Raw genomic sequence first — 23,303 nt, forward strand, 5'->3', positions numbered from 1 at the left:
ATGGACAAACAAATCACTGCTGGCCAACTTAAAGACAAGTCACTGCTCCAAAACAGCGATGGCAGCATGGGCCCTGCCAAGACCATGCACCATAACTGTTCAAAGCTAAAGGTATGGAGACAAGCCATTGCCACAAATTTTCTTCTGGAATATAGAAAATGTCAATGTGAAGTTCTATCAATATTCAGTTAGTTCTGTATGACACTACCTATGTTGGAAACGTAGTGTGATTGTGATTCCATTTCTAGATCGTGATTTCAAGAATAAAGAAGTCACTCGATGTGTTCAGCACTTAAAAAGTGAGGTGGTATTTTACATTTAGAGGTGTGCTGTAGTCACAGTGGTAGCTGTAGCTATATCTTTTCATCCATGTTTTTCAGAACAGAAATAGGAGTCATAAAGATGTGCTGTTGTAATAGTACCAGTACTGAACAACTTGATGCTGCTAAATTGTATGTGGTAGAGAGGTAGAAGGTGCACATAGTCAATTCAGCTTTCTGTTTCTTTGCAGTAGAAGAGGCTTTGGTGGAGGTCATCCTGAAAGTGGAAGTAAAATCTTCTGTTTAATGAAAACAATAGGAAGAATCTCTTCACAGAGAATGAGAAAGCAAAGCACTTGATTTTTGTGTTTCTTGAATAGGTTGCTTAGGCGTCCAGCCATGAAGAAAAAAAATGGGTTTTTTTTGCAAATTCAATTATTTTCTCTCTTCAGATATTTCTTGGAGCTCTAGCTTTTTCCTTTTTTGCCAAAGGATTTTCTGGAAGCTATGTGAAGAGCATGTCCAGTCAAATTGAAAGGAGATTTGAAGTCTCATCATCAGTTGTTGGCATTATTGATGGCAGCTTTGAGCTAGGTAGGTGTGCTTTAAAAGTGGATAAGTACTGCTTCTGCATACATAAATATTTTTTTTTTTTGTGATCTTACTGGTTCTGTCTCCTACTGATGCAGGTAACTTAATGGTGATGCTCTTGGTGAGCTACCTTGGACCAAGAGTTCATCGCCCAAAAGTGATTGCTGTTGGATGTCTCATCATGTCCTTGGGATCATTTTTGTCAGTGATGCCTCAGTTCCTAATGGGACGGTAAATATAGAGATTTTTCACACTGTGCACTAGTTGAACTTGACCATGTGAAGTGTTTTTTGATCATATATCTGAGTTAAAAGCTTTACAATGGTAGGTTTTTTTCCAAGGAGGTTTTAATAGTATTGACTTTCTGATTTCCTATCTGAATGCTTACCTTTTTTAACAGGTAAGACGGAAGTCTCAGGTTTCTACAGAACTTACTCATAATTATAGATGAAGTGAGTTGAATTTTTTACCTGGGATGGATAGATGTAGATATGTTTTTTTTTTTAATATATTTTTTTCATACTCTACTGTAAGGAGTTCTTGATGGAAGAGGTTTCTTTCTTTATGGTAGCTATTCATGCTAAACTCTTGATGAAAATGTACATTTCTCTCCCCTGAACTCAGGGAAAGTTAAATACCTTAACACCCTTTCACATCTAAGCTTTAGTGCTTACATAGTTGTCAAAGCACTTCCTACCTCTCCAATCCTTTGGCATCCTTACTGAATAATAGTTGAAGAACTGTTCCTCAGAAATTAAAATCTATTTGTGCATCTTCTTTAGCACCAAGAACAATACCTGTGATAAGAAGGATATGGGAAGAATTATATCTGGAGGTATGGGAAGTGGTCACACTTCCCTGGGAACCTGCACTGGAGGGGCACAGGTCAGAAGCAGAGCTATGCAAAACTCTGGTATAACTCAGATTCATGCCCAAGTTCTGAAGACTATCTATTCCCAACACTGAGGAAAACCCTGTGGCCATGGGGACCTCACTGTCATCCATCACAATATTGAAGATTGCCACTTGATTGCACAGTCAGAGGGAGTATCTGCTTTCTATTTATTTCAGTGTAGCCTAAATATACTCAGACTGGCCTCAATTTACTCAGCAGGTTTGCTGTAGTAGCTGGCTGCCTAAATACAGACAAACTGGCATGTGTTTTGCAGCCTGTGTTAATCTCTTTATAGACACAGATAAGCTACTACAATTTGTAGTAGATAATTTTAAACTAGCACAGAAATCTCTGTTACACATCTGCCACATAGGTAAGAAGCTGTTGGCAATATGGGAAAACATCAGCATTATTGCATGTAGGCAGATGTGGCTGGACTCTGTCTCTGTCCTTCAGTCTAAAGAATGACTTCCTAAGCCCTGGGAAGAAGATTTTTTGCTCTGTAGCTCAAGAAAATATTGGGGTTAGAATGGCTGGATCATTTGGAGAAAGGGATGAAGATATCTCCTTTTTGAGTGAAAGCTCTGGAAATGGGTAGCTCTTGCATGTAAGAAAAACGAACCTGTATGAACATGAGGCTCATACACACTTCCTGTAAAGCAGAGTCTTTCATGTGTCAGTTGTATTTTACATAGTTGTTTTCCAGTTACCATTATGAAAGGATAACTGTTACTGCGGACAACTCCTCTACGAGTATATCAGCTTGCTCCCCAGAGCTGTCTGAAGGCCACCCAGTCACAGTTGCCACAAAAGCACCCAGCTCCATAAAAAATTTTGGTAAGCAGAAGTTCTGATCTTGGTTTCCCTTCTTCTGCTTGACCCCTCTTTCACTGGAAAGCAGTAAAACCCCTGTTAGAAATCATGATATATACAGACTCATTCTATAATGGTGGTAACCCCCTCCCAGTCACAGACGCTACAAAAGCACCCAGCTCCATAATAAATTTTGGAAAGCAGAAGTTCTGATGTTGGATTCCCTTCTTCTGCTTGACCCTTCTTTTACTGGAAAGCAGTAAAACCCCTGTTAGAAATCATGAACTATACAGACTCATTTTATGATGATGGTAACCCCCTCCTCCCCCCACCCCCATTTTATTTTTCAGTTGCAACAAAGTCTTGTAGAATCATGTTCACAGGAATGTAAATATTTATGTCCTGCAGGATGTGAGAAAACAACCACTTCCTATCTGTGGCTCTTTGTGTTGGTGGGGAACCTTCTCCGTGGAATTGGGGAAGCACCAGTTATGCCCCTGGGGGTTTCATATATCGACGATTTTTCTAAAGAAGAGAACTCAGCATTTTACATAGGTAATATGCAAATGATGGGGGGTTATGCTAAATGCTCTTTTCTTTAACACCCCTGTAGCCAAGACACAAAAAAAGCAATACAAAAGAGATCTCCTGTTTCTTGGTGAAGGATATTTCCCAGATGGCTTCTTTTGCCTTCCCCAACTGGCTTCTGCTACACGTGCCACGTAGCAGAAAGATGAAGAGAAAGAGGCATAATCAGATGCTCATTTCTCCAGAGAGAGGAGTCATAGCTGTCTTATCTGTCATATCACCTTCAGTTCTACAGCTTCAGAGGTTAAAATTCTTCCTAATCACTGTTTCACAGATAAGAGGATGATCCCTAATGTAAGAATCAGTAATGTAAACATATATCAGAAGCTTTCACCCGAGTTTTTGAAATTCACATACAGCCCACTTCCTGATGAAAGTCTTTTTTCAAGTCAGTAGTTCCTCAAGGAGAAACTAAACTCTTGCCAGGGTGTTGTAACAAATCCCTTCTAACTGGACTTCTGTTTTGTTGTTGATGTTTTGATGGAAGATAGCCTATTGCCCAAGACAGAAATACTTACACCCAAGCTGATTAATTTGTTGCCAAACTGATTTAGCAGCATAGGGTGATTGTGTGGCTGAAGGAGGTCAAACCTGCTGCCTGAAGTAAACTTGGTAAAGTTGAACTGGTCATAAAGATAGTAAGACACAATTTAAGGAACAATTTGCTATGTAAAAGCTACAGGCTAAGGCCATTGCTAAAGTCTTCATTTGAGGATGAGGAAATACTATGGAGTTGATAAAAACAGAAGTTCTATTGATAAGTTGAGAAAAAGGTTGATAAAACCAGAAGTTCTATTCTGTTCTATTCTATATCAAAATATTAGCAATCACTTCTGAGCTTATGACTAAAGGTGTTTTTAAAAGTTCACCTGATTTTTTTTTTTTTAATATCAGAATCTGATCAGAAATTGCAACTGGTTAGAGACTTCTGGAGAAATGAGATAAAAAATATAAAGTAGGTACAGAGAACAGTATGGATTCAACCTAAATGAAAATTCTTTTGGTCCATGCAAATGAAGTAAAAGTATTTCATTTAAAGATTATGAAAATGTTTCATCTTACCATTCTAGACAGCAATTTTCAGTCTCTTACTCTGTTTTGATGAACTGATGAGCTTTGTAAAACCAGTAAATGTTGAAATAGTCTTTCCCACAGAGCTGAAATTCCTTTTTCTTGATCAAATTTAATCATTTTCTAGATCTGATTTTTTATCACTTAAACTGTATCCGTTTATGATCAGTGTTTTTGTACAATAATTTAAAAACATCAGTCAAGTCCTGCTGATGATTTTGACCTTTGATCTCATCATCTGACACTTAGCAAGAAGCTTCATCTCCCTGTCTCTCCTTTTTCTCCTGCCCTTAGATGCTTTGTTGAACAAGAGCATAAGGTATTTTGAGGCAGAGAGAGCTTTTTAACTAAGTGTGAACTGAATACATTGTTAAATGTCAATAGAATACATTAAAGTCCTTTTGGCATAGTTGTAGTGCAAATGATAACTGTCAGCAATAAACTCAGAGTTGCCATAGGAAAGAACAGAAAAGGAAAAATTAACATTTAGTTAAACTGTCTTATGAAATTTAGTAGAGGATAGTACTTTTCTGTAGAACTCTCTGAAACAGAAAATTGATTTTCTCTTGTTTTGCTTTGTTTTTGTTCAGGAAATTCTGTATTTTTTCCCACTGAGTTTTACAGAATATTTTAAAGTTAGGTAGTTCTGGTCTTGAGGTGGTGCAGTGTATCCTACACAGTCCTGAAAAGCTTTTTTGCATAGGGTCACTACTAAGTATGAATGCAAGGTATGATGGTCTGCCCCTCTCTGTCTACCTACAGTTGGCATTTGTCAGGAATATCAGGATCTCAGGGGTTTGGTTTGTTCTGAGAGGCTTTTGGTGGGTTGCCCTCTGAGGGCAGCTCCTCTGATGGAGAGGTTATTTCATAAATACTCCCTCATGCTAAGCACCTTATTTATTCAGGTATTTTATGCTCTCCAGGTGTTTCACTTCTGTTTAGGTGCTTATAGAAGAGTTGGCAACATACATGTGAGTGTTTCATCTATACTAATAAGCTTTCAGTAGCCAATTCAAAAAATGAATTTCCAATTTTATTTGAAACTGAATGTTGGCAGGGTTAATTAGTGGAATAATAGACATTGAAAGATATTCAATGAGGAGCACTTCGCTTCCATGGATTTCTCACCAAAGCAACAGCTTTGAATGTGTGAAATTTCGTCAGTGTCATATAAGGAATAATAGACATTGAAAGTTATTCAATGAGGAGCACTTCACTTCCATGGATTTCTCGCCAAAGCAGCAGCTTTGAATGTGTGAAATTTCATCAGTGTCATATAATCTTGTACCTATTGAATCCATGGCTTCAATAGAAACATATCTAAGGCCATGTATGTTGTTAATTTTAACACCTGTTACCTGCTAAATTATTGATCAATCCAAGTGCTTGGCTGAGTTGTCCATGTGCAGCAGCTGATAAGCTGATAAATCTACATGATTTATTGTTTGCAGTTTAGTCTGTTAATTCCAAAGAACAAATGCTGAAAAGGAAAACTATGATAAGAAATTACCACAGTGAACTTATCTGGGTTTGGTTTATCACTACACAAGCATATTATCTTAACCAAGTTATTATTGAATTTAAAGAGTATACTGTTGTGAAATGTAAGTCCAAGTCTATACCTATGCCGGCTTATTGCCCAAATACATCTGAGTTTATCTGATAGCTTATTGGTATGGGTGTGCTGGTTTTATCTGCTTATTTTAGGAATTTGCCACAGACTATTTGAACTTCGGAGATGAGCTTGCATAGTTCCAAGTAGTACGTTCTGCTTTGCACTCACGGATAAATAAACACACAGAGCTAGTACCTGGCTTCTAGTGTTCTAATCAGTCACTTTGGAAACATCAAGATTTAGTCTAAAAGGCCATTTTTTTTGACAAAGTAACATCAGAAAACTAAATTAAAGCAATATGCACCAGAAGCAATGAAGCAAAGATGAAAATAATCTAGTTAAATTATTCTGTAAGAGTTTATTACCAAAATCCTTGATGCTAAGCTGAGCAAGCACTGTATTCAGAAGAGAGTTTGCAAAACTAAGAGAGGAAAACTCTCTGCAGTAGAACACAGTAGGATTTATAGAGCACAGTGCTGAATGTGGGTGAGAACTGAGAGGCACTTGGTCAAAAATTCCTTTTTTAATCTTTTCTGATAGAAGACTTGTGTAACTTCAAACAGCTCCTAGGTGACAGTTCATTGCTAGGATTCAGTAATCAGTGTCAGTGATTTTTTTTTTCTTTTTAAGCTGATACCCCCTTACAACTAGACTTCAAGAGATCAACAGAAGTGACAAGGGAATGTCAGGGCATACTAGAATTACTTTGAGGATGTTTTTATTTGATGTTGGTCAATGGTCACCAAGATCACATTGCTATTTACATACCCAGTCATCAAAATGCGATCACAGCTTCCTAGGTTTCTGCCAGCCTTCAAAGCTTATTCGTTTGCTCCTCAAGGGACATCCCACCTTCTTCTGATTCCATGTTAGCTCATTTGTAAGCAGAGACAGAGTGGGAAATGGAAGTTCCAGTGAGACCAGTAGGAAACCTGAAAGCTGCTTTTAAAGAGGTCATTACTTAATCACTAGAATCCTTTTTTTTTTGGTGTGTTTTTTTTGTGTTTTGTTCTGTTTTGTTTTGTTTTGTTTTGTTTTGTTTTGTTTTGTTTTGTTTTTCCACAGCCTTGTAAGTACATGTTAACACCTCAGTTAGGTGATTTCCTCGTTCTGGTGCTGAACAAATCAACCAAGACTCTGTCCAATGAATTTTGGTGGCACTCAGGACATTTGTATATCCTCATCACCTTCAGAAAATATTCTCAGGACCCTGTACCTAATTCCATGCCCATGCACTTTTATTGTCACTGTCATCCTAATGTGACTCTCAACAGACAAAAAAATGTACATCTTCTTATGGACATCAGCACATCAACTACTACTACTTAAAATTAAATTAGAGATCTAAACATATACTACAGGGAATCCCCTTGACTTCTACAATCAAAGAATATGATGCAACCTGTAAATAGATTTGCAGGTAGACTTATGATACTTCCAATGCAACTACAAAAATCTGGGGAGAGAAGTAGGAAAGAGGAAGTGTCAAAATAATTGCAATATTACTCTCTTTCTTTCTGTTCCTTCCAAGACACCAAAATTGCCAATGAAATTTAGGTGGGGGCCCACATGAGACTGTGCTCGCTTCAGCAAAGCCCTGTATGGGAAAAGGAGTCTGCTTTGACAGCACAGCTGGAGCACTGCCAGCTTAAGCCTTATTTTCTAGTTGCTCAGAAGCTTCCCACTAGACATCCTCTAATGGCCTGTGCCCCTTCCCTGTCTCCTTCTCTTCCCTAATCTTGCCCTCAGAGAGGAAGGCCTGCTTGTCCCTGCAGGGTTTTGCTCACTTTCCTGTGCTGCCTACTTTCTCTTACAGGACTGGTGAGATCCTCGGGCATGTTTGGCCCAACTCTGGGCTTCCTGCTTGGATCTTTCTGTGCCAGCCTCTGGGTTGACATTGGCGTTGTGGATATGGGTAAGAGAACATTGGGCAGTGCATTAACTGATTCGATGGCTGTGTATGGGAACCTTCATGCAGAGAAACACCTGCATCTTACTAAGATGCAGGTGGAGGGGCTCTGAGTTTGTGCTACTCAGAAGCTGGGGTTCTTTACATTTTGATATCTTCAGCATTGTAGTGTGACTGGAAGAGCCCTTGGTGCAACACCCCAACCCACAACGAAGAAACCCTTTGCACCTCTTGTTATGCTTATGCATGCACTTACACCTTTGCAATGCAGCTGAGAACAAGTGAGCAAATGAAAGACTGTCCTCATGTTGAGGGAACAGTGAAAGGACTTTTCTTTTGGACACTTTCAACACTTGGCAAAAATTCTGTTCTCTTTAAAAAGTGGCAAAAATTCCTGTGAAACGAAAGCTCATTCCATTACTCAAGTCACTTTCAGTCTCAGCCCTGGGAAAATTTGAGGAACTTCTAGGAAAAACTGTTGAGTTTCGGAATGGAAGAAGGAGGAGACAGTGGAAGTTGAGAAAGGGGAGTTGGTTTTGGGTGGTGAAGGGCACACTCTTGCTGTCACTCATTCCCACAGAAAGCGTTGGAGGATTGTGGCAAGGAAATGAAACTCTGGGTGTAAATAGAGACATCTATTTTTGACTGCATAAAACTGATTTGACACAAGCTGCATTTCAATTCTTCATATGACACAGAAATCACCTTTGTTCTGGTCTTTAAAGAACATATATAAGGGTATCTATAGTAAGTTTCATTGCTCTGCATTATATTTAATCTATTTTTCTGTCTTGCTATATTTTATAGATGCCATCAGTATAAGTCCCAGGGATAGCCGTTGGGTTGGTGCCTGGTGGCTTGGATTGCTTATCTGTGGAGCAGTCAACTTCATTGCATCATTACCTTTTTGGTTTTTACCTTACTCCCTAACAAAAGAAGGAGAGAATGAAGACCTGAAGATTAGCCATTTGTCTGTTCAAGGAGATCACTGTAAAACGGATCCTCCAACTCAGCCACAGTTAAAGTTCTCAGAGGCAGTAAAAGGTGAAAGATTATTGCCCAAATGTGAATTCTTTCTGAGCTCAGCATGGATTTGCACAGCCCTCAACAAAATGCACATTTTTGCAGTGCAAATTATGGACAACAATGCTCTTTTTAATTTGTAGTGTTTGAATTACATGCTGTGTGTTTCACTCCTCTCTTTATGTGAGATAGCTGCACAAAGCTTTTGCTGTTGCTTTGAGCACCAGAGATCTGAGTTCAACACTAGTTATCATGTGATGTAGTACAGCTACACCTCTATGATTCTGAAGGAAGAGGGGGGGGGGGGAAATATCCCATCCTTCATTAATTCACCAGTCCACAGCTGGCAGGATGCTACTTCATTGAGGCCAACATATGGGAGGGAAACATGGGGCTGAGAACTGCATTAGTTGTGCCAGGGATTCCACTGGATTCATAGCTCCTGTCTATAACCAGTGATGCTAAATTAACCTTCTAGACCAAATTACTGGTAGCTGGAATCCCTCAAGGGTTTTATTAGTGTGATAGTGTGGATTTCAACCCACCACAATTAGTGTGATTTGGAGTGTGAAACAGTGGCTGGAGAACAGCCAGGCAGAAAGGGACCTGGGGGTACTGGTTGACAGCCAGCTGAACATGAGCCAGCAGTGTGCCCAGGTGGCCAAGAAGGCCAATGGCATCCTGGCCTGCATCAGGAATAGTGTGGCCAGCAGGAGCAGGGAAGTCATTGTACCCCTGTACACAGCTCTGGTTAGACCACACCTTCAGTACTGTGTCCAGTTCTGGGCTCCTCAATTTAAGAAGGACATTGAGACACTTGAACATGTCCAAAGAAGAGCAACAAGGCTGGTGAGAGGTCTGGAGGACAAGCCCCATGAGGAGAGGCTGAGGGAGCTGTGGTGGTTTAGCCTGGAGAAGAGGAGGCTCAGGAGAGATCTGATTGCTCTCTACAACTACCTGAAAGGATATTGTAGCCAGGTGGGGGCTGGTCTCCTCCCAGGCAATCAGCACCAAGAGGTGCACCAGGGGAGGTTTAGGCTTGAGGTGAGGAGAAAGTTCTTTACAGAAAGAGTAATTGGCCATGGAATGTGCTGCCCAAGGAGGTGGTAGAGTCACCCTCCCTGGAGGTGTTAAAAGAAAAAGATTGGATGTTGCACTTGGAGCCATGGTTTAGTTATCAGGAGGTGTTAGGTATTAGGTAACAGGTTGGACTTGGTGACGCTGAGGTGTTTTCCAACCTGGTTGATTCTGTGATTCTGTAATGTGCACATCTTGTTGGCTATGGCAGATGTGTGCTGAACTCCCATCTTTTAGGCTAGTTTGTCAGCACTCGGGCTACAGGCTAAGTACAGGGCTTTGTCTTCACTTCAGTTTCATGGACTTAGACATTCCAAGGTCTCAGGAAATGTTCCAGCCTTTTGATGGGTTAGGTGCTCCCTTTCTCACACGAGGCTCTTGTGTTGTTTGTGAAGGCTCCTGCTCTAGGAACCAAATTTTTGATTCCCAGTTCAACATTCACTCTGCCATTCAGGTTTGCTGCTCCTCTAAGTGTTGGAAATGAGGAAAGCTTTCACTTGGGCAAGCACATGTTTCGATAGGTAAGGAGCTCTAACCTGCAATACAGCCAGTAATTAAATCAAAGTTAGTTACAGTATCTAAAGGATGTCAAAACAACTCTCCTCTGTGTTTAGCAGGCTGTATAGCATGTACCTCTCCATTGCAGATTTCTTCCCAGCTCTGAAGAAGCTGTTTGGCAATCCAGTTTTCTTAGCATACATCTTCCTCACCATTCTGCAGTACAATTCTCTTGTTGGATTAATAACCTACGAGACAAAGTTCATGGAGCAGCAATTTAATATATCAGTGGCAAAAGCCATCTTTCTAATTGGTAGGTACCTGTCCTTGAAAATTCTGGTGTCAAAGAGGAAGCTTTTCCTTGGTGTTTGGCCTTCCTTTTTGGAAGGAGCTTCTGTGAACTTTTTTTGGTTTAGAAAGAAAAAAAAGGTCTGTAGTGTTTTTTTAATTTTCCTATTGCATTTTAAAAACGGATGTTAATTTGAATGTCAGTTTTCCTGGTGTTCCTAATTGAGTGAGCTAGAATGGAGTGGATTTTTTTTTTTTTTAGATGAAGTTTGTTTCAGTTAGATTTGAGTTATGAATGTGCTTGTTTCTGTGATCAAAATCCACATAAACTGCAAGTAAGTAACAGCTAGAAGGAAAAAAATAATAATTTAGAAAAACACTAATGAAAGGTGTAGTTTTCATGTTCGTGATACAAATGGTCTTTCATTTTGATTACAGGTAAAAATTTTATGAGCAATTAAAAAAAAAAAAAAAAAGGTAAAATTTTGGCTAATTTAATTCAGCTCAAAGCTCCCTGCCAGTTCCCTCAAAAATAAGTTCTTTGTAATGTTGAAATTATATTAATCTCACAGTAATTAATATGGTCTCATAACCTGGCAAGAAAACTAAGGTATTTGAGGTCTTTGCAGAACTGATATTCCATTACTTTAATCTGAAGACTCCCAGCTTTGTGTGGGTCAGGTACAAATATGGGAAGAAGAACTTTCTTTTTCCTCTCTCTCTTCTTTTTTTTTTTTTGGATGCAGGGAAAGTTTTGCAAAAACAACATGCCCCAAAAGACAACGAAACAGAAAACAAAACCCCAAAACCCTGCACGGAAAAAGGCAAAGCCCTCACAGTGAAACCTTGTAAAAACTCTCTGTTCATCTTGTAAATATTAGGGCTAGTGTTTGTGAAATGCTGAATGGATTAAATCCAAATTCAAATCTTCCCATGATGCACTCTCAAAGCAAAACAGAACCCAATGCAAAAACTAAACTCTGCTTCCTTTTATCTTCTGAGTTATTTTATTATATAACTTTCAGGAATTTTTAATGCTTTCAGGAATTTTATTATATAAGTTTCATTTGAAGAAGTGCCCATAAGCTAAGACATTTACCTCATTAACTCCACTTTCTAACAGGCTCCTGCATTGGTTTTATTATATCAGTGTATTTGCAAACAACAATACAGTAAAAAGTTAGGGAACATTGATGAACTAAGCTTTTTAAAGTCATAACAGGACTTGAAATAAAATGAGGAAGCAAGCAAGAATACTTAAAGGTGATAAAAAGTCTTAAACCCATGAAGGACCAGTCCAAAAATAGAGCATATCTGATATTTTGGAAACTACTAGAAGGAACATACTCCCTAAAAAGGGTCCATGCAAGTGTTAGCTGTTAACTTTCTTGCTACCTTTTATTTGCAGGTGTGGTACTTTTACCTGTCACAATCCTGGGGATGTTTCTAGGAGGCTTTCTAATCAAGAAATTCAAACTTCACATCACTCAAATGGCAAAGTTTGCCTGCATCACTTTTATATTAGCATATTTGTTAAACCTCTTGTACTATACGTGCAGTTGTGAGGTGCTCCAAGTGGCTGGCTTGACAACGCCCTACTCTGGGTTTGTATTCCCCTTGGTTTTGTCTTGCTTGTGTCATTTGTCTTGATTACTTTCTGTCCTGTGCAGGACATGGTGCATGCACCTTTATTCCTCTACTCTTACAAACTAGCCTGGGCTGCTCTAGAAAACATTTTGATATGAATTTGGATGAGTTCAGAAATCTGTCTTCTCTGTTGAGTTACTGTAGAATATCGCTATATCCTTTTGCACTAAAAATAAAACCTAAAAATATCTGTCTTTTTAAAGACAGGATTTTAGGCTGAAATTGACCTGCATTGGGCCATCTACTGGTGTCAATCAGTATGGATTCATCTAGAGTGGAGCTACTGTGATTATATCACCTTATAGCTCCCCTGGTGGTGATACACATGAGAAAATCCTAGGTTTTGAGACAGACTTGTCAGGCTGAAATGATACCTGGAACTGGGGATGGGCAGAATACTCTGATTTTGTTTTTCAGTTTTCTAATAAGCAGAACATTTCTTTGTCCAAATTCTTTATTTCCAGATATTGACAAGGTACCTCTGTATTCCAGCACAATGCTAATTCAGATGAAATTCTTCACAGGCAAATTAAATTGCTGTGTCATGTTTGAAAGCTTTCATGTAAAGCCAGTCCCCTCCTAGTGTGTAGGGAGTGGGATGCAAACAAAGTGTTGAAAGTGGCTTCCCCAAATGACTTTGCCTCCAGAAGGGGCCATCCTCTAGATAAGGAGATGATAACCAACATGAACAGTTACCAAACTCCCTTAGTATCTGGAGCTACTGACATTCCTGTGTCCTTTTTCTCAGCTGGGAGGTAGAAAGAGGTTATGCCAGGAGCATGTGCTGCCCAAACAGACGTTGCCTCTCCCTAATTGTGTTTATGGTTTCTTGAGAACATTTTGCTGACTCTAGCAGCTTGCAACAATTGCCTACTGTTTAAAATTAGCTCAGTCTGGTCCAACAGATTTCAGGGGATTTTAAAGGATTAAACTGAAACTAGCAGGGCTGGCTAGATTTTCAATTCAGACAGAAACTCAGTCCTGTGTTTAATAAAACTGATTGTATGTTCAGGGAAATATCTCAGTTGTCTTGGCAAACCTGACACCCAGTTCAGCTTTGAGGTTAGTTACATTAAAGATATCAGAAGTCTGTGCACTGAAGGCAACTCTAGTTGTGTGCAGTATCTGATACTGTAGAATGAATTGCAAGTAAGCAGAAAGATCAAGACAGCAAATATTGAAAGAGCAATTACAGTTTCTCCAGGAGAACTGAGACCAGATAATTCACTATATTGGTCTGGTTAAACTACTCATGTAATTTTTTACTTATTTAACAATTCGTAGTTTGAAGATGAACAACAGCTTAATGAAGGCTAAAGCCCCCTCTAAGAGACTTAGGAGAAATGTAGCCTCATCAAGATGTGTTGAGAGGCAAGCAGGAAGAAAAGGCAAGTTTTGAACACTCTTTCCTTGAATGACTTCAAACAGTAGTGATTGGTAGATGGTGGATTCCTACCACTCTGGCCCACTCTGTGTCCTGCTACCATGCCCTCAGATTCACCAACCGCTTTTAAAATTCTCCATTCTAGTTGTCACCCACTTAGTTTAACACTTTGGGGGCTGATTTTGATGTTTCTTACAGAAATGTTGATAAAGGTGAAAGTTATAAAAATCCATGACAACATACATCAAGAACTGAGAGCTGATAAGAAATGGGTCTCAAGCTTGTCACAACTGCAGGGCTGCTGCTGCTGAGTATGGTCAGAGCTGAGCCAGAAGCAGCACTTCTCACTCAGACTCATACAACTTTCATTGCCACTAGCCAACTCTGTGCAAGAAAAAATCAAGCACACCATGCTGGCTTAATTTTATGTGGTTTTATATCAACATTTCTAACACCCAGATATGGTATGATATCTACTGCTAAGGAAAAGCATGGCCAACCTACAGGTGGTAAGAGTTTATAGATATGTTTTTCTTTCAGTTGGGTTGAGCTTTCAATTGAAAAAATACTGCCAACTATTCCCTGCCAGCCCCTGCCAACCTCTAATTTGTGAGTTCCATGCATTTCCAGCAACTATCCATAAAAATGTGAATGCTTGATGATAGAGATTTGGTTTAGCTGAAATTAGCTTACTTCCCACACGACAGCTTTGCAGTCCATTGTCTGCTAGCAGACACCTGTCCACGTTGCTTGCTTTGCTTTCTCCACCTTTGTTCTGCCCACCCCCAGATATTTTAGCCTATATAATGTGCCTAAATAACTATTTCATTACTTTCTGTTTTTCTCCAGGTTGAAGCATCTTTCCTCCTCTAAAAACAGTTATGTGGCTAGTTGCAATGCTGACTGCAGCTGCAAAGTGGATCAGTGGGACCCTGTATGTGGGGATAATGGCATCACTTACATGACAGCCTGCTTTGCTGGGTGTAAATCGTCGGTTGGGATGGGAAAGAATATGGTAAATATATAGGTGGACAGATGATTATTTAGTAAGGCCTGTTGTGATAGGACAGTGGGAGATGGTTGTAAACTGTAAGAGGGTAGTATTAGACTAGATATAAGGAAGAAGGTGTTGAAACATGTTGGCCAGAGAGGTGGTAGATGCCCCATCATGGAAATATTTCAGGTGAGGTTGGACAGGGCTCTGAGCAACGTGATATAGTTGAAGATGTCCCTGGTCATTGCTGCTGAGGATTGGACTTTATGACCTTTGAAGGTCCCTTCTAATCCAAACTGTTATCTGATTATAGATGTAGCTAAATTTCTACATCTATTTTTTTTGGTGTGTATGTGATTAAGACACACAGTAGACACAAATATCTATTCTGTATAGCTTAAACTTGCAGAAACTGAGTGAGTGCAAGTTTGCAGGGAGGGCTTTTAGAAGAGTTGAGATGAAGTAAGTGAGCTATTCAGGAAAGACTTGGGAACCCCAGACTCTTGACTTACATTTCCTGAATGCTTTTATTTTGATTATTTAAAAATGTATTTATTTCTCAGCAGGATGACCAAGTTTCTCAGTAGATCTCTCACTGTGTATGCAGAGTAGAGCTAAGAAAGGTTTGCTTTTAGAAGACCTATAGTAGTCTAGTTTTCATACTAGTAAAATCCTGTGGTACCAACTCATGCACAGCAGACCTGTATTGCTGGTTTCACAAACCAGATTATACTGGAATTCCCTGCTTTCCTCAGCTGCCATGGCTCAGGAAAGCAACTCCTAATGCTAAACTGTACAGCCAAGAAGTCCTGTGAATATGCATCTGACCGTTTGGTTCAGTGTATCGGCAGCAAGTCCATTGCCAGCACTCCGAACATTCCTGCTTGGGCAAGACCATTAAATCAGTAGGTGTGCAGAAGCGTGAGCAAATGGTCGTGTTTTCTGACAGAAACAGGATTGCCTTTATGTAAAAATAAAAACACAAGGAACATTTTCCAAGCTTATCTCAAATACATCCAAGCAATATTTTCTTGCTTCACTTCAGGGCAGCTGGCTTTCAAAAACATGTCTCTTGCAAAGTTCAAAGGCTATGAAACAGCCCACTCTCAGTCCAGGGCCAAATGCTGTTTTAAATACATGATTTTAGCTGTGCATATAGATGATTATAGATTTGCATTGTTTGGTCCAGACCTCTACTGATATTGTTACTCATTTTACTTCATAGGACTCTTGAGTAGAGTGGCTGGTTAACAGTTCATGTCTGAATTGTATAGCCTTGACCCTTTTTAGGTGTACACAGAGCACTGTCTGTCCTGGCAATGGCATGGCAAAGTTGTTTTTTGTCTCTGGAGCAGCTCAGAGTGGCTACAGCATACCAAGGAACTTGGCCATCAGTCTGCACAGAGGATTTTCAGCATAAACAAGAGCCTGCCTGTTATGGGGAGTGAAAAACCTAGTTACTGAAGTAGGCTTTTTTGTGCCACAGAATTCTGATTAAATTCTCCCTCTCATCTTCTCTTTTCAGGTGTTTCACAATTGCAGCTGTGTGGAAGGACAAGGGCATGGGCTTGGCAATTCTTCTGCAGTTTTGGGACAATGCCAAAGAGAAAGCTGTGCCAAAGCATTTCCTTATTTTTTAGCATTACAGACTGCATGTGCATTTTTTTTCGCCTTAGGAGGCACTCCTACATACATGATTATGTTTAGGTAAAACACTTTGCCTTACCTTGACCATAAAGCTTGGGGAAAGAGAAACAGAATATGCTATCTACTATTTCATTCCTACTGTGAGGAGTAGCATGGCAATGACGTTGGGACCCTGGGTCTTTGCTTGGACTCTGCAATCCAACTCGTTTCAGAGACACAGCAAAATACCTGCCACTGATTTAATTCCAGTTTAAGACTGAGTAGATGCTTTGGTGATGAGTTGGGAGGGCCTTGTGCTGATCCTGACCACTGGTTCTCAGTGCCAAAGACAGAGCAATGAGCTTGAAATGAGGTGAGGTTCTAAGTCATATCCCCGGTGACCATGCTGTTCACATTACTCAGGAGGAGAATATTCCCCTCCTATGGGGGCAGACTGAGAGTTGGGGCTGTTCTGTCTGGAGAGGAGAAGGCTCTGAGGTGACCTTCTTGTGGCCTTCCAGTATCTGAAAGGGGCCTACAAGAAAGCTGGGGAGGGACTTTTTAGGATGTCAGGTAATGATAGGGCTGGGGGAAATGGAGGAAATGGATAGATTCAGATTGGATGTTAGGAGGAAGTTCTTCACCATGAGGGTGGTGAGAGACTGGCACAGGTTGCCCAGGGAGGTGGTAGAAGCCTCATCCCTGGAGGTTTTCAAGGCCAGGCTGGATGAGGCTCTGAGCAACCTGATGTAGTGTGAGGTGTCCCTGCCCATGGCAGGGGGGTTGGAAGTGGATGATCCTTGAGGTCCCTTCCAACCCTGACAATTCTCTGGCTCACCTTTGTTAAGCCTTGTTGCCTCAGGAATGATTTCTGTGTTCCCTTTTCTTCGTTCAGCTGGTCTAAACAGAACTATGTTAGCAGCAATAGCTTTTTTAATTTTTATTCCTTCAGTTGTAGAGCAGCCCTGCATTTCACACTTGGAAGAAAAGACAATGTTCTGTGCTCCTTGCACCAAAGTTTCTTTGCACTCATGCTTGTGGGTGAATTGCCATCTTTAGCAGTCAGTGCACGTGTCTAGCTAACTTTGTTGGCTCAGCTGATGATTCTTCTGCAGTATTTCTAAGCACAGCCATTCTTACTGTATGCCTGGATTATGGACAGACAAGGTTAATTTTTCTGGGCAGTTTTCAGAACACAACTGTATAATGAGAAGCCTCTAATGTTAATGCTGAAGAGACAAAAGATGGTATACTGATGTATAAACTCCAGCTCTGGGAACAGGCTGGCCATAACAGGTTTCCCTCCTGTCCCTGTGCCAGCTCAGTCCTCCCCTCTGTTTTATGTCAATTATTTCAGTTCATCTGGAATATGGTGTCCAGTTCTGGACCCCTCAGTTCAAGAAGGACTTCAAGGAACTGCTTGGAAGAGTCCAGTGGAGGACCACAAAGATACTGAAGGGAGTGGAACATCTCCCTTATGAGGAGAGGCTGGGGCAAGGCTGGGTCTCTAGCTTGGAGGAGATTGGGAGGTGACCTCATTAATGCTTATAAATATGTGAAGGGTGAGTGTCAGGAGGACAGAGCCAGGCTCTTCTCAGTGATGTCTGAGGGTAGGACAAGGGACAATTGGTGCAAGACGGAGCATAGAAGGTTCAACATGAACATAAGGACAAACTTTTTCATTGTGCAGGTGACAGAGTCCTGGATCAGGCTGCCCAGAGTGGTAGTGGAGTCTCCTTCTCTGGAGACATCCCAAACCTGCCTGAATGCATTCCTGTGTGACCTATTCTAGGTGATGCTGCTCTGGCAGAGGGGTTGGACTTTGGAGGTCCCTTCCAGCCCCTAAAGTTCTGTGATTCTGTGATCTGATGAACACAAGCTCTCTCTCTACTGGTAGGAATGAGGTGCTTTGGTGGAGAGGTAACTCACATTCTCTGTCTTTCTGTAAAATGTTAAAGGCAGAGCTGTGCTTTATGTGCATGTAGCACTGCACACCCTTGTTGCCTCCAGTCACCAGTGCACGATAAAGCCCCTTCTAAAGCAAGGCTTGGAGCTTAAGTGATAGGCATGAACTGCCTACTTTTAGTTGGTTCACTTGATTTTCTCAAAAGTGTTTACAATTTGTTCTGTTTGGGCTCAGGACCACTTTCTGTAGATGCTCCCATTTGTGTCAATAAGGGTTCATGCACTGAAGTCAGTGCAAGGAGGCTTTACATCTGAAATTGACCTTTGGTGCATGTTTTTATTTAGGGTTTAAGCGAGCTATGCTAGGTAAGCCATAGCACACCTGCAAGGGGGCATGTGCAGAAGCTCACAGAATAACTCCAGCTTCGTTCTTCCATTGTTCCTCAAAACAATGCTCTGTTTTTGTTTCCTTTTTAGATCTGTTTCACCGGACCTGAAATCCTTTGCTGTTGGGATCGAGACATTAGGTGGTAGAATACTAGGTAAAACTTGAATTCTTTGTTGGATTCTAGGAGGTAGTCAGAGACAGACCAAAGCTAGCCAGTACAATGCCCTTGCTCCAGATGAGAACAAAAGAAATCTTAATTTATAAACAGTTACACATTTCAAAATGTTTGGAGAAGTTTGCTACCTGTTTCCTGGTATGTAATTACATACTGTGATGTTTTCTTCAGATTTTTTTTTTTTCTATGCAACAAAGGAATTGGGCAAAGGAAGGAAATTTCTTTGTATTTTTGGGGGTGTGTTTGATTTATGAACTTGATCAATCTGGATACATTTAACACCTGTGCTCCCTCTTGCTGCCCATTTTTGACTTAGAGCTACCATGTGCTCTGCCTACCATTTTCTTTCTCATGGTTATCATCAATAAATACTTATGCAAGTGCTTGGGCATGTAGTTTAGTCTGCCTCTAGCAAAGCTTGCCTTATCTCCATTTGTCTGGTGGCTTTTGAACTCCTCTCCACACAGACAAGCCCAAGCAGTCATTTGCATCTCTCTCCTAATCTCTGCTGAGTGCTGTAGTGAATCAGTCTGGTCCTCTTATGAAATAATTTTCTTCACAAAACTGCATATCATCCCTGAAACAGCTTACTGATTATATTAAAGCATTGTGACTATCTAAAGATAATTATTTCAGTACTACATAAGTAATACATTTACTTTTGAGCAAGTGCTTAATTTCAGCCCTTTGCACTCAGCTAATTGGTTTTAGTGGCAAACTGTTGTGTAATACCTGAATATATTCATTAGTATATATATATATATATACACACTAATATTAATATATATATTAATAATATATATTATATATAATACTATATATAGTGCTATATACATATATAATACTATATATAGTATACTAATATATACATATATTAATGCCATGGCAGAAAATTCCGAAGTGGGGACTGAAAAAGAAATGTTGGTTAGGCTATTTCATTAAATAACAGAAGTTGTAATTCTAACAGAAGTGCCATTAAAGCAGAATTACTAACATTTCCCTTGCTGAATATAATAATGCTATAATCTTCCATTCTTTCAACTCCTTTTCCATACTTGCTTGAACATTTTCACAACTCTTGGAATCTGAAAGATGGAGCTGAAGCCATAATTCAGAAGTGAGATTAGTATCTCATTTTGATATTAAATGCTGAGACCTTCATGTCTGAGATAATGTAATCATTTTCTTTGTAGGAGGACTCCCAGCCCCTATTTATTTTGGTGCCTTGATAGATCTGACCTGCTTGAAATGGGGGACAAAATCCTGTGGGGGATCTGGATCCTGCCGGGTATATGACACAAAAGCATTCAGGTGAGCTGAAGTCTTCAGTAAGGCACTGGGAATTTGGCTTCTGAGGTGGTTTTGGGCACCAAGCACAAAGGTATGCTCTCCCTGTGTCAAATGGTTAGGATACTAAAAGTTCCAAACCTTATTGGGTTTTTTTGACTAAGCCTTAATTGATCAAATAAGCTACATAATTTTGATTCAGTCTGACATCTGACATCACAGTGCGCTGCCTTATTCCACCAAAATTCTTTCCTTTATTGAAACCTCAGCGTACCAAGTAACTGTGATGCTGTGGCTTTGTGGGAGGCTGAAAAGCTAAAGTGTCAGTGTAACACTGAAGATGCTCTTCCTCATCCCTTTTTTCTCTGCTTGCTAGCGTATAAGACAAGTCACAACATTAATTTGGAGAGGGCACTCAATGGCTGGTGGTTCGTGGAGAACTGTGACCAGGAGCACTGAGTACTGCCAGCCAGGGGTTGGGGGAAGGCTGGATCAACAGGAAAAAAGCCTCAGCTGGTGAAACTTCTCCTTTTGCAGCCTTAAAATAGGAGGCAATTTTGCTAGGAGTACAGGACCTGATTAGAACCTGGCTGGCATGAAATGTGCACTTGCAGCCCAGAAGGCCAATCACAGCCTGGGCTGCATCAAAAGATGTGTGGCCAGCAGATCCAGAGAGGTGATTCTGCCACTCTACTGCGAGACCTCACCTGGAGTACTGTGTCCAGCTCTGGAGCCCTCAATATAGGAAGGACATGGACCTGATGGAGAGGGTCCTCCTAGGGCCACTAAAATGATTAGGGGGTTGGAGCACCTCTGCTACAAGGATAGGCTGAGGGAGCTGGGGGTGTTCAGCCTGGAGAAGAGGAGGCTCTGGGGAGAACTAATAGCAGCCTGCCAGTACCTGAAGGGGCCCTACAAGGCAGATGGAGAGAGACTGTTTACAAAAGCTTGTAGTGATAGGACAAGGAACAATGGTTTCAGACTAGAGAAGAGCAGATTTAGACTGGATGTTAGGAACAACTTCTTCACCATGAGGATAGTGGAACACTGGAACAGGTTGCCCAGGGAGGTGGTTGGGGCCCCATCCCTGGAGATATTCAAGGTGAGACTCAGCAGGGTTCTAGGCAACTTGATCTAGTTGAGGAGGCTCCTGCTTCCTGCAGTGGGGGTTGGACTAGATGACCTTTGGAGATCCCTTCCAACCTAGATCATATTCTGTGAAATATCATGAGGTTGTTTGCTTGCTGTCTGTAATTTCTCAAAATGTAGAACAATATCTGGATGGTATTGCCAAAGGAGGAGATGGTTTTGCCCAAGTGCATTTGATATCTTTCTTAGTGCCACTCAGAACAAACAAGCTTTATGAAATAACAATATCTTTTAATTTTATTTTTTTTTCTCCCCAGATATGTTTATCTTGGCCTCGTTGCAGGACTGCGGGCAGGATGCTGTCTCTTATACATAGTGCTCTGTGTTTTAATAACGAAACACTTCAAACCAGATGGCAAAGAGATGGCAGATATTAAAAGTAAGCAGAGATCAACCAGCAAAGAACCTCCTACTGCCAATAAAAAAGAAATGCTTCCTGGTTCAAGAATCTCAGTGGACAGTGAGGAAACTTTTATGTAAAGAAGAAACAAGGTCTTTTCACTTTACCTATGCTTCAGTTTTTCTAAGCACAACAGGAGTCTAATTATTGACTTTAACAGCTAGTTTACATTTTGGGGGCTCAAAAAATATCTTTGAAGCATTGACTCTTAATTTGCTTTACCCTATCCTATTCCTCTCTAAATTTGAAACAATGGGGGAAAAGATTTAAAACATTTTAGGGTCTCTCCCATCCTTTTATTTTCAGTCCCTTCCTAGACCAACAGTAGGTCTAGACAAAATTTTCCAAGTGACATAAATTTGATTATGATTGAAAAATTAAAAAGAAGAGCTCCACCGTAAGTATCTCTTCCATTTTCCATCAACTTTGTTTCAAGTTTTCTTGCTCTGTATTTAGTCCTACAGACCTAATTGGCCCAGTTGAGCTGATGGCCATTGCTGCATGGTTCATGGCCAGAGCTCTGTGTTTCAGATTGGGTCCCATGACTCGTGCACAGGTGAGAGCAGCAGGGTCATCAGTGAATGCCCTCTGAACAACTCTGAGGTTTGGCTTGAACACACTACACAATCAAAATGGAAGGCAAAAAAAAAAAAAAAATAAGAAAGCAATGTATTAATTTTGCAGCACGTTTCAGTGTTGGGTTTGAGTAAAATTACTCTGAACTGATACAATAAAATGATAGATGTTGAAGTATTTTTGATTTTTGTTGTGTATGTGTGTGGCCATTTTTGTCCTGGTGATCACTGCATATAGATTTCCTTCCTTGTTTAAGGAACCTCTGCTAAGCCTTGAAATACAATACTGGAAACTTGGTAATTCACAGCTTTCCACAGACAGCCCACTCCAGAGTGAGACTTAAACAAAGGGTGCTTCCAACAGTCATTACTAGGAAAAAAAAAAAAATCTCTAAAAATGCTTGAAGTCTGATATTTCATTGACATCTCTGATGATGTACTTCTGCAAAGGGAGCAATCACTGCAGGTTTTGCAGATCATCCTGTAAGCTTTCCTAAGGCATATGGAAGATGAGGAAGAGGTGATTGGTATTAACCAACAGGGCTTCACATGGCTTCACCAAGGCCAAGTCGTGCCTTTTATGATGGAATCACAGCATCAGTGTGTACTGGAAGAGCCTCATCTACCTGGACTTGTGTGGAGCATTTGACACTGTCCTGCATGGGCATCCTGGTCACCAAATTGGAAAAATGTGGACTTGAGGGGTGGACCACAGGCTGGGTAAGGAATTGGCTGGATGGTCACACTCAGAGAGTTGTGGCCAACAGCTCAATGTACAAATGGAGACCACTGATGAGTGGTGTCCCTGAGGGGTTGGTACTGGCACAGTGCTGCTTAACATCTTTGTCAGTGACATGGGCAGTGGGGTTGAGGCACCCTTGGGAAGTCTGCAGGTGACACCAAGCTGTGTGGTCTGGTTGGTGCGCTGGAAGGAAGGGATTCATCCAGAGGGACTTGGACAGGCTTGAGAGGTGAGCCCAGGTTAACCTCCTGAAGTTCAATAAGGTCAAGTGCAAGGTCCTACACCTGGGTCAGGGCAATCCCAAGAACAAATATAGGCTGGGCAAGGAGTGGCTCAAAAGCAGTCTGGAGGAGAACTTGGGGGGTGACAGTTGATGAAAAAATCAACATGAGGTGGCAATGGT

General features: G+C 40.7%; 1 protein-coding gene across 1 annotated transcript; it reads left to right on the forward strand.

Annotated features, from left to right (window-relative positions):
• Positions 1-21,663, forward strand: LOC128971487 (solute carrier organic anion transporter family member 1C1-like). The gene is made up of 14 exons (XM_054387060.1): positions 1-111; positions 713-854; positions 950-1,082; positions 2,453-2,583; positions 2,968-3,114; positions 7,650-7,748; positions 8,550-8,786; positions 10,489-10,653; positions 12,037-12,232; positions 14,509-14,674; positions 16,179-16,360; positions 18,662-18,726; positions 19,941-20,058; positions 21,441-21,663. Exons 1-14 carry the CDS (start codon positions 1-3, stop codon positions 21,661-21,663), a joined length of 2,115 nt encoding a protein of 704 aa, XP_054243035.1.
• Positions 21,664-23,303: the final 1,640 nt, after the last annotated feature.

This window comes from Indicator indicator, chromosome 14 (assembly GCF_027791375.1).
Source record: "Indicator indicator isolate 239-I01 chromosome 14, UM_Iind_1.1, whole genome shotgun sequence".
NCBI lineage: Eukaryota > Metazoa > Chordata > Aves > Piciformes > Indicatoridae > Indicator > Indicator indicator.